Source organism: Protopterus annectens, chromosome 13.part0 (genome assembly GCF_019279795.1).
Source record: "Protopterus annectens isolate FY-2018-M chromosome 13.part0, PAN1.0, whole genome shotgun sequence".
In the NCBI taxonomy this organism is placed as follows: Eukaryota; Metazoa; Chordata; order Ceratodontiformes; family Protopteridae; genus Protopterus; species Protopterus annectens.
The window spans coordinates 1,189,862,599-1,189,875,030 of record NC_056747.1 but is presented as its reverse complement, the minus strand read 5'-3'; the positions used below and the strand labels follow the sequence as shown (position 1 = coordinate 1,189,875,030).

Here is a 12,432-nt window from a genome sequence, read left to right as displayed (position 1 = left end):
AAACAGTTTTGAAATTGGAAAGTTACCACTGAAGAAGGCTTTTTGCCGAAACCGGTCTGCATGTGGAATTGGAAGATGAAATAAATATATTTTTTCAGTATGGAGTCCTCAGGTGCTCGCTGTATTTTTTGTTTTACTTTTGAATATGTGTGGTTGCCTTGCACCAGTCATACCTGCTAGCTACATTTGGCAGGTGTGTTCCACAGAACCATGGCTAACCTGCAGAGTGGGTAGGAATGAGTTCCCCCTGCTTGTTTATGTACCACATAACTGTGGTATTGTCTGTCTTTATCAAGAGTTTTCCTGGAAGGATAAGGTATTTGAAGGCTGTCAGTGCATTCTGTACAGCTAACATTTCTTTTTGATTGATATGCAGTTGCATTTGTCTTGGGGGTCCATCTGCTTTGAATTCATTTGCCTGCCATGTGAGCCCCCCCATGCAAAATCTGATGCATTTGTTGTCAGGGTTTGGGCAGCAGGGGGTTGAGTGGAAAGGAGTCCCTCATTGTGTCAGCAGGTCTCTGCCCACCAAAGGAACTCTGTCCTTAGGCAAGGAATGATAGGAATCACTGTTTCCAGGTCCTGAGAATGTTGACACCATAGACTTTTTAAGTAGTATTGAAGTTTCCTCATATGCAGTCTTGCATATGGAATTAGGAGAATGCATGAGGCCATGAACCCTAGGGCTTGCAGTATTTTTCTTGCAGATAGCTGGGTTTGGGTGGCCAGCAGTTTGAATTAGTTTGTCAAATAAACCTGTTTTTCTGGACTGAGGAATGCCATCTGGTAAGTTGTGTTCAAGCTTGCTCCCAGGAATACAGTTTTTTGGCTGGGTACCAGATGTGATTTCTTTTCGTTGATGGTATACCCCAGAGAAGTTAGGAGTCTCTTTACAAATGTCAGGTGCTGAAGTAGCAATTCCTGACTGTCCACCTGAATCAGGCAATCATCAAAGTATGGGTAAATCTGAATTTTTCTCTACCTGCAGTATGCAGTGGTTGGAGCCAGGCATTTTGTGAATACCCTGGACTCAGTAGATAAGCCAAAGGGAAGTGCAGAGAACTGATAGTGCATAGAGCCTGCCCTGAAATGTAACTATTTCCTGCAAGATTCCCTAATGGGGATGTGCAGATAAGCTTCCTTTAAGTCTAGGGTGACCAGCCAGGAGTCCTTGGCTAGCATAGGAAGCAGCTGTTGGACAGTAAGCATTTTGAATTTTGGTACCACCAGGAAGGTGTTGAGAATTGACAGATACAGGATAGGGTGCGAAGAGTTTTCTTTTCTGGGCACCAGAAATAGTCTGGGGTAGAAACCCTGTCCCCTTTGCTCTGTTGGAATAGTCTGAATAGCCCTGATACTGAGAAGAGAAAGTACTTGCTTTTGGGCCTCTGCCCACTGGTTTGGGGGGAGGTCTGGCAATCCGCTTGGGGTTAGCAGTGAGTCGAAGTAGAATCTGTATCCCTGGAATACAATGTTTAAGACCCATCTGTCCTGGGTAATGTACTCCCAGATTTTTGCATGCAGGACGAGTTCTCCTCCTAGGGGTGCAAGTACTTGGGCATGGCTGGGAAGGATGAAGGACAAGTCATTGTGAACTTTTTACATAATAGAGATGGCTTACCACTCCCTGTTTTTGAGGTGGGAGCACTCCATTGTTTAGATCTGTGCATACCCTGAGACTGCAGTCTTGGTGTTCTGCTGCCCCTGGGTTTGGACTGAGAAGGTCTGGGAGGGACTGGGAAGGACCAGTTTTTTGAATGCCAATGCCTACTGAATCTAGGAGGCTGTACCTGTAGGAAATCTTTAACAGTTTGCATAGATTTAGCTTTTTCCTCCATCTTTTTAAGAACTTCTTCTGCTTTAGTGCCAAACAAATGTTCTTGGTTTAATGGTGCATCTAGTAATTTTGCTTTGACATGGTCTGGCAAGATTTGTTCCTTCAGCCAAGCATGCCTTCTAAGAACAGACCCAGTGACAGCAGCCCTGCAAGTTGCTTCTAAGACATCAAAACCACACCGCAAAGTATGTTTTCCAACTTGGTTTGCAGAATGCATTAACTTGTAAATCTTTATGTTCTGCACAATCAGGAATCAACATCATTTTTTGTTTAATTAGTTCCATAATATGCTGCTGGTACTTCAACTTGTGAAACTGACAATTTAAAGCCCTGACGGCAAGAGTTGCAGAGGTATATACCTTCTTCACCTATCTGTCTAAAGCCCTAGAATCCCTGTCCGAAGGGGTAGGGTTTTTGGTTGTAGTAGCCTTAATACCTTTAGGTCCCTGGGAAATGGTCTCTGGATCCACAGTGGGATTTTTAAATAGAAATTTGTGAGAGTCAGGTACTCTGTAGTACCTGTCAGGCTTTCTAGGAGCTGGTGGCAAACTATCAGGGGTAAGAATGGATTCCATGAACACATCATCTACAATTTCCAGAACAGGGGGGGATAGCTAGAGGCCTGTGTTAAGGCAAGTTTAAAAATTCCCTGAGTCTCTTTTTGGACTGTGGGTAGTCCTAGCACTCCCAGTGGAAATGATCTCTGAGGGTATGCATGTTTTCACTGAAAGAAAAGTCCTCTGGGGGGAGGCAGAGGGAATGGAATCCTCTGTATCTGAATCCTCATCGGTAGATAAGGGTATGTCCTGGTAATCTGTGGGGTCAGAGTCATCAGACTCATGATCTGTAGAATCAGAAGGAAAATCAATTCTTTGTCTTTTAGAGGAGCAAGGCTGGCTTCCCCTAATTAAAGTAATAAGGTCTTCAGCCATTCTAAGCATTTGTTTCTGTGGCATGGGAGCTTGAGAATACGCTTTGGTCATCGGTTTCCTAGGTGTAGTGTGAACTCTGGGCCTGAGAAATTCAGTAGTTTTATTCAGAAATGAAGTAGTCAGTTTAATACGAACATCTGAAGGTTTGAATACCCCTCAGAAGCCGGTGCCTGCACAGCGGCTATGGGCACATCCAAGGTAGAGACATCTGCAGGTTCCATAGTCAAAGAAGCATCTCAGTAGAGGCCTGCAAATCTGTAGAAGCAGGTATCAGGGGCTGTAAAAGCACCTGACTGAGTACTGGCAGACTGGCGACTAGCTTAATAGAAGCATCGTTGGCAGTTTTGGACCTATGCAGTCTGTCTCTATCTTTATCCTTATGTTTTTTCGGAAGATCTGTAGTTGGATGGCTTATTGAAGCCATTTCAGAATACGGAGAATGAGAGCGAAAGAATTTAGCGACAAAGATAGCCTGATGATGAATAGTTTGGGCATTGAACCGGGCACAAAACCGACGGCAAGGAACGTCATGGTCTGGGCCTAAACAGGTGACGTAGTAAGAATGAAAACCTCTGTGAGGTATTTGCTTTCCACAGGCAAGACAATTATTAACTTTTTCTGACATCGGTTAGAGCAAGAAAAAAGGATCCTCAACGGGGTACTTAGCTTTAGAAGACTTCAGGTCTGAAACTCGAATAATGAAACTTTCAGGTAGCGACCAACTGACACTTGTGAACTGCTTCTGCTTTGGGCTCTTCTCGGCAAGAAAAGCTGACGTAATGGCACTGGCTGCATGTTTTATACCCCTGACGATCTGACGTCATAGAAGAGGCGACAGCATCCAATGCAGAAATCCCAAGACTCTGGTATTCGGGCCGACTGAGGGCAACCTGCAGGCAGATAACCCAAGTGAGATGACTGCAACAGTGAAACACGAAGAACATCTCACTTGTTCAAATTACTGAGATACAAAATTAGTCTCAATCCTCTGTTTTCTTTGGTACTAAAAAATAATCTTGAGTAAGTTCTGGATCCTATTTGGTCTGGTGAGACTTCACGAATTACTCTTTTTTCTAACAGCTTTTGAATTTCTATTGCCGCTGATTTCCTCTGACTGTGTGGTACATCAGGAAGTTTGTACAGAAGTGGAGGTGGAAGGAGAAAGGGAATTACATAACCTCTGGATATAATTTTCTGCACTCAAGTATCTTTTGTGATTTCTAGCCAGGCTCTCTGGTGCAGGGAAAAGTGACCCCCAACTGCCTCCAGAGTGAGACAATCAGGCCTCCTTTCAGGAGCACTGATAGGGCCTATCAGAAAAAGAATCTCTGGACCCCTGGTTCTGTGGGCCTTCCTCTGCCAGGAGGGTGGTGTCTTCCATTTGAGTCCCCCCCCCTCTGCCCTGGAGGAACTTTCTCCACGTGGATCTTGGAAAGGACCCTGGGACTACCTTAACCACATCTTTCAACCACCTCACTGATTCCTTGAGAAGGTCCTTAGAAGAGTCAAAAAACATACACCCACTGCAGAGAGGGTCTTTCCATCTTTATCGCACCTGGAGAGCATGTCCTTCACTTTCAGGCCAAACAGAGAACTGCCACCAAAAGGAGCATTGATGAATGAGGACTTGAAGGGCTCCGCATAATCACACAACCACTTCCAGACATGCCCCCTTATTGATATGCCTGAACCTGCTGCCCTTGAAGTACCTTCAGCCACATGTGAGATAAACTTCATGGATGAGTCAGAAATCAATAACAGGGTAGCGAACTGCGATGCCACAGAAGCCTGAGCCTCAGCGGTTGTGGTCCCAGAAAGAGAATTTGATAGTTCCCTTATGAAATCCTTTTGAAGTCTTGTAAAATGGACTAGGTGGTTCAGAGATCTAACAGCAAATGTTGCCAGAGCACACACATGCTTCCCAAATCTGTCCATTGCCCTAGACAACCGGTTATGGGGATGGACAGAGAAACTCTGCTCTGCAAGTTCCTTCTTAGTGGTTTTTACCATGATCATAGCATCTACAGGCATTCCCTTGCTCCAAAATTCCCTATCTGCTGGTGGTGCCAGAATCCAATCCAATCATTTGGGGATTATCTGGTTCCTTCCATTCCCACTGAGAGACCAAATCAATGTGCTCATTGGTGGGTGGAGTCACCCAGGGGGATAGATGGGCCAGACCCAAAAGCCTCCAGGAACACTGACTCCTCCAAGGAAGGGTTATGTACTGGCCAACCGCCTCTTTGCTTTAGGATTTCAAGGATGTCTCCAAAGGAGATGTCTTCAGGTGGTGATCTTAGGGACCCCTCCCCTTCATCAAAATCAGTGTCTTCAGTGATAGATTCCTGAGGGGAATCTTAGTGCCTCCTCTTACACTTTCTCTTCCTAGGGACCTCTTCAGTGGGATGTTCCGGAGAGGTATCGGAGGAAATAGTAATACCCTACTGGGTATCCTGGAGACTTTGGGTAGGCTGTCCCTGTGAACCAGAACAATGAGGCTCAGCGAGCAAAGATATGTGCGATCCAGATGGATGCTCTGAGGCGGGAAGAACCATACATCTGCAGGAGCAGAAAGCACCCTCTCCGCTACCTCAAAAGTAGACCGCTCTGGGAGAAGGAAGCCAATGGAACCAAGAAACCAAGCTTCTGATTCCTCGGCTCCCCCTGCCCTGAAGGCAAACTACCCGAGGCAGAGGTCAGAGCTCAGCTATCCAGTGCCAAAGCTCTGTGGGGCAGAAATGGCTTTGAAAACTTTAAAGTTGACTCTAACACCACAGACCTGACAGGGACACCCCAGCTCCAAGAGTCATATGGATCCAAAACTGTAGGGGCCGGAGCACTTGGAGTAAGCTTCAGATCAGAAGAATATCTTTCTATCTGAAGTTGGTAGCCCCAAAAGAGTCGGATCCAATGCCATCGAAATGACTGCTCAGATCAGTGAAGGAGCCGAAAAAGGTGGTGTAGTGCTTATAAGGGTTAACTGACCTAATGGGGTAGGAGCCGGAATAAGTCCCATCTGTATTTGCACGGAGAGGATCTTCATCATCATCCTGTCCACATCTGCCTCAGTGAGACTCCTGGAAGAACAAGAAGATACCAGTGAAGGGAATTTTGAGCATCAGCGTACATCCAGGAAGGGAGAAGGTACACATGACTTTATTAGATCCAGGGAAGGGGACTATGTAGTCCTTGGTAACAGCTTCATTTCAGAGAAGATTGGAACTGACAGAGCTGACTCACTGTCAGACTCTGAAGCAGGAGTAGATTTCAGATCTGATTTTTTGGCCTTCTTCCTTGGTGGTTCTATGGTGGGATTTGAGGATGGTGTAGAGGATCAGGAAAGCTTAGAAGACTCTTTGTGTTTAGGTGGGGGTTGAGCCCCAGATAAGGCTTCAGAAAAAGAAGAAGGAAGACGTCCTTTTAATATTAATTTATTTTTCTAATCAGTCAAGGCCCTAGGATTAAATGCCTGCCAAATTCTGCATTCAACATTGAAGTGCTGAAGGCCTAAACAATACACACATAATAAGTAAGAATCAAAAAGCAGAATTTTATGTTCACATTCCGAACATTTTTTAAAACCCATAGGGGCTATCTCAGAAATTATTCCTATGCTAATAAAAGAAGCAAAGTAAGAATGTTTTTTTTTTTTAAGATAGAAAAAAAAAGTGATGGTAGAAAGATTACCCTAAAAAAGGTTATAAATTGTTGAAACACCAACAGTGGTAAGACAGGTACACTAAAAAGTGTAGAAAGGGAGGTACAAAGGATAAAGAATACAATACCAAGAGTTACAGAAGGAAAATTCACTTATCTGAATTCAAAATACTATTTTAGCTCAAGAGCCAAAGGTGACCACGTCTTCACACTAAAGTGGCAAACAAGATCTGAGGAATGTTAGGGTTGGTGCATTATGGGAAAGGGAGGAGCTCAAGAGTTTTTGGTGGCTACGAGCTTTAGTAACAAGTGAGGTAGATCCGCTGACTGAATCTGAACCCAGTGGTGGATGAATGAATGAAAACTGACAACATCAGATAAAGGAGATTTCAGATACTGTAAATAGTCAATGAACATGTAAAAAAACTAAAGGATCCAATCACAACTCCACAAAATAACTGGCAAACTGAGCAAAGAATCCTAGACCATAAAGACACCCACTATAAAAGCGAACTTTATTAGAAACCAAACAAATGAATAAGCGATTTCTTCCAGCTTAACTGGCCTTCATCAGATTCAAGTAAGCTGTGAGAAATAACGTTCTTATATACATACAACCACAGGAAATTAATGAATTCAATCAAGGAAATGATGTTACTTTTCAAATAATTCAAACAAAATACACATTTCCTGTATACCATATATGTACATATGTATACAATATGTAAACAAACAAGTCAACTAATAAATAATACATTTTAAAATCACTTAATAGATACTATGTTTTTTAAATATTAAAAAAACTGAAAAAATGCTACTATTTAAATAACTTACTAAATGTTATAAATGTACATAAAATATCTGATAAAAAGTATAACATATGCTTGAAATAAAAAATAAAAATATTAAAACAATAAAAACAAATCAAGCCCTGGACTTTAAGATAGGTTTCAGAGAAATGTAATCATTTATTCCCGGGGAAGCATTTAACTTAACTTGCCATATAACTTCTTTCTTCTCCAACAAGAGTTTGTCATCACTACCCCTGGGATTAAATGAGTATAGTGTTAGAAAACAACTTTGGTTACTTCGAGGGAGAATATTATAGACAAAAGGAGTAGCTATGGGGGCCTCTTGTGCCCCCATATTTGCTAACCTTGTACTTATAGAATGGGAGAACAGACATGTATTTAACAGTGAGTTTAAACATCATTTCACCCTTTATGTACACTTCCTGGATGACGTTTTTATTTTATGGAGGGGGGACAAGGAAGACATTCACAAATTTATTGATTACTTGAATAATATTTGCACCTATTTTAAGTTTACATATTCATTTAGTGATACTGGTTTGTCATATTTAGACACTTACATTTCACACACGTCCTCAGGTTTTAAATCTAATATATATCGTAAGCCTACTTTTAGTAATTCCTACTTGGAATTTCAAAGCTGCCATCCTTTTTTGCAGAAAAAAAGTATTTTAAAAGGCCAATGTATATGGGCAGCTAGAATGACTTCCTGCCAAGAAGATATTATTAAAGAACTTAAGTTGATTGGAAGTATGTTTCTGGACAGAGGTTACCCCATTTACTTAGTGGAAGAAACTATTGATTATGTGTCATCACAATGAATGGGGGGTACTCTATAAACCATTGTTGGGTGAAGACCTCATACACCAGGAGGTGAACAATAATCAAAATCACACTTGTTTTTAAAAAGCTATGGTTTTAAAGTACAGTACTAATTCACCCGTTATAAAAGATGTTACATGTATGAACTGGAATATTTTAAGAGGTAACAACGATGTTTATAATTCCCTGGGACATCTACCTATGTTTGTTTATAAGACTGGCAGGAATATAACATTCCAATTGGAAAACAACCACAAAGATACTAATAATAAAAAGGTGGTCAAAGGAACAACTAAATGTGGACCTTGCAACCTGTGTGTTTATATATATATATATATATATATATATATATATATATATATATATATATGAGGAAAAGTGTGTAAATTTACAAAATGAGTGTAGAAATAGGATAGTATTTCAGACAGGGAATTGTAATACTAAAAGGGTGGTATATTTAGCTATGTGTACAGCCTACCCAGCATTTTATGTTGGGAAGATAGATAGGCTTTTAAAAAATAGAATTTATGAACACATATATAATATTCAAAAGGAAAATACAAACAATGCTCTGTTTAGACATATATTGTCAAACAATTCTAACCACAATTTTCATTTTGCAATACTTGAAAAAGTAGTTTTTAATCCCAGGGGTGGTGATGACAAACTCTTGTTGGAGGAGAAAGAAATTATATGGCAAGTTAAGTTAAATGGTTCAAACCCCCCAGGAATAAATTACTACATTTCTCTGAAACCTATCTTAAAGTCCAGGGCTTGATTTGTTTTTATTGTTTTAATATTTTTATTTTTTATTTCAAGCATATGCTATACTTTTTATTAGATATTTTATGTACATTTATAACATTTAATAAGTCATTTAAATAGTAGCATTTTTTCAGTTTTTTTAATACTTAAAGAACATTGTATCTATTAAGTGATTTTAAAATGTATTATTTATTAGTTGACTTGTTTGTTTACATATTGTATACATATGTACATATATGGTATACAGGAAATGTGTATTTTGTTTGAATTATTTGAAAGGTTACATCATTTCCTTGATTGAATTCATTAATTTCCTGTGGTTGTACGTATATAAGAACGTTATTTCTTACTGCTTACTTGAATCTGATGAAGGCCAGTTAAGCTGGAAGAAAGCGCTTATTCATTTGTTTGGTTTCTAATAAAGTTCGCTTTTATTACGGGAGTCTTTAAGGTCTAGGATTATTTGCTCCATTTACCAGTTATTTCGAATAGTCAATGAACAACTAAGCAACTGAATTTTCTGTTATTATGACAGTTTGGAAATGAAAAACAAGAATTTTCTTACCGTGATAGCAGCTAAGATTGGAACCTGATAAATCCATTTTAGATTACCAGCGCTGAGGTCCCAGCACCTGAAATTTACAAAGAATAGATAAGCACCTGCCTTTAATACATATATTACAATATACTTTATATACATTATCTGAATCATCTCTGCTGTTGCAGAATCATCATTGAAAATGCTTGCTTCTGACAAAAGTATGAATCATTAGAAGGGTGGGTTTGCCCCAAAAGTCCAACAGTATCCTGCACAGTCTCTCACTATTTGAACCCTCTCCCTCTCTAAATTATTTCGCTTACTCTTTTACACTCCCTCCATCTTACTCTCTGTATCTCCCCCAATATGAGAGGACTAATGCTTCACTCCTATGTTGCAATGCACATCTGCACTCAGAGTAGAACATTTAAATTGAATCAGCCTGCAATGCCAAAGCAGTGAAATACTCTTTAGGCATTCATGAAGCTACAGAGTTTGTCACCTTGCTAAAACTTTGGCCATCAAGTCTGGGAAGAAACAGAAAATGCCAGGGAAATGTTAAAGGCTAAAAGACTTTCTGCTACAATTTTAGTACAATGTCACCTGTGCCTGTCTTTTCACAGGAAGCTTTCTTTAGAGGATTTAGTTCTTATCTGCAAAATTACAAGTAAAGCTGAAAGAAAGGCCGCAGAGAGAAGAATGGGTTAGATAATTGACCTATAGTGGACAAAAGTTAGGGAATAAAACTGAGACATTAATTTACTTGTTAACCGTAAGTGAACACTGTACAAATATCCATGTCATCAAGGTGACATGCTTTCAGGAGGTAGGAGAAAGCTGAAGAACTTGGAAAACATACATAGGCACATACAGCTTCCTCAATAATAGTAACTGGGCTTATGATGAAATTTCGGACTCATTAAATTGAAAGCAGAAACTTTAACCACTTAGTGACTGTACTATCCACTGTATCTGGAATAATCGGACACAAACCCAGTAACAGTCAATCACATCATCATGATGAACATGGGTCTGAGGCTAAACACAGTCCAATGGGAGCAGGTCAACAAAGCTACAGCACATTAGTATGTCCAGTGGGGCTAGTACATACTGAAAGCTGCAATGCAAGCAGTCCAGTGTCTGCAAAGAGGATTCTTCTCCCACAGTACACAGTGCGTGTGTGAATTATTGAAATATGGTCAGGCACTGGTTCCCAGTCACAGATGGGAAAAGGGAAATTATGTGAGAAAAACACGCTAACATTTACAAGATGACTGAGAGGTTTTTACGTTTACTAGAAAAATTAATAATAATGGCATATTTCTCTGTACAATAAATAGTGGATGTGAAAAACCTACGAAAAATGGAGAAAATACAGGAAAAGTATTTTATTATAGAACATTTTAAGTAATATTTCCAAATAAAGTTCACAGTATACTTACTGTGTATCAGCTAGGAATGCCCTCACAGTTGCCCATATCGACACAAACACTGCAGGAACACCTACATTTAAAGGAGAACTCCTTTAAAGGGCAGTACATTTTCTTTCACAGAATCATAAACACTATAAAAATGAAATGCTGAACAACCTATGTCTCCATGAAGGATTACAGAATGAAACATATCTTAGTTTTTAATTGTTCTTTTTCCTTACACAGATTTCTTGTACTATGTGATATTACCTTGTCTAAGACCAGTAAATAAACTTGTGAAACCAACCATATTATCCATCTATTCTTGGAAGATATGTTCGGGTGAAGCTACATCCATTTTCCCAATTTTTTGCTCTATTTATGCAGCTATGTATAGCCAACAAAAGCTAAATAATTTACTTTTAAGAGAGTTTTATATTATCTATTTGCAATGCAATTACAGAAGTACCAGGATCACCGATATAACTAGTGTTGAGCAGAACGATTTTCTAGAGAGAAGATCACTTGGTTATTCATGAGGCAGTCATTAAACTGCAAAATCATTACTCTTCATTTTACTGCTACCTGTAGTTACAAATCTGACAATTTAAAACTGTCTTCTAAATTGCTACAAGCATTACTGCCATACAAACTATGTGATATTTTGGAAAGAAATCACAAGAGTCATACCTACAGGCAATAGACCGATAAAAGAAGTATATCTCTATGTACCCAAGGAAGTTCACACTTCTACTGGGTGAATTATATCCCAAATGGTTGTATAAGGCACTGCTTCTGGTAATTTTTTTAAACTAATAGTTATTTAATGAAAATCACGCATAAAATCATCCAGTTTTCTTTGTGAGTATGAGAACTTTCTGCCTTTTATTCACAATTCTGAAACAATGAGATCTGTCTCTTGCTCTCACAATAGCTAATACGTTGAATAGACATAACACATATGCTATAACCCAGCACCCGCAGTTAACATGACTCAAGATAGAAATCTGAGTAAGAATTGCCTTTATGGTCTTGCAGATGTCTCTGTGTGGCCATGTGACAAGCAATGCTTAAAGGTCAAGCATTCTCCTTACTGCAGGTTGAATAATAATCTTCTCAACACATCCACTTAAGAGATAACCCAGCTGAAGCATTCTAAGAATAAAGTATGACTTTCCATGTGAGATACAACAGCATTTAAAGTCAAAGAGGAAATTCTAGTAAAACAGCAAAAATGTGTTTGATAAATTTTGTTAGTATAACCTTATTTGACTTGTATAATTTCCCATTTATTCAAAATTAAAACATATTTCTGTGAAGGATGATATTCTGTCATACTGTTACAATCTGAATAGGTTAAGATTCTGCATTTGATTACAAATGTCTTCTCATCTTTTGATCTACGAAGTGAGTGGTAAGTCATACATCGCTGGCCTGGCTCAGATCTAAGTGTTTTAGTCAGGTACAAACAAAGAACACAGGAAACTAGGAAGAAAGTGGCTGGCACTATAAAGCTGCTGTCAACTGGGAACTGGATGCTACACCATTGTTATGCAATTAAAACTGCAATATTGCATTTATAAATCAGTTCTATTTATTTTTATCAAAAAATAGTATGATTCTTAAAACAAATACACAGTTATGTTGATACAGAATG

The 12,432-nt window shown here is 39.4% G+C and overlaps 1 protein-coding gene across 1 annotated transcript in view; it reads right to left on the bottom strand.

The window, feature by feature from the left end:
- The window catches only part of LOC122788034 (parathyroid hormone/parathyroid hormone-related peptide receptor-like), a 916,427-nt gene that overhangs the window by 229,395 nt on the left and 674,600 nt on the right, over positions 1-12,432 (bottom strand). The window contains exons 10-11 of the mRNA XM_044054954.1: positions 10,806-10,866; positions 9,391-9,457 (exon numbers count right to left, since the gene is read on the bottom strand). Coding sequence (XP_043910889.1) covers positions 9,391-9,457; positions 10,806-10,866 — 128 coding nt within the window. The remainder of the gene's footprint in view (positions 1-9,390; positions 9,458-10,805; positions 10,867-12,432) is intronic.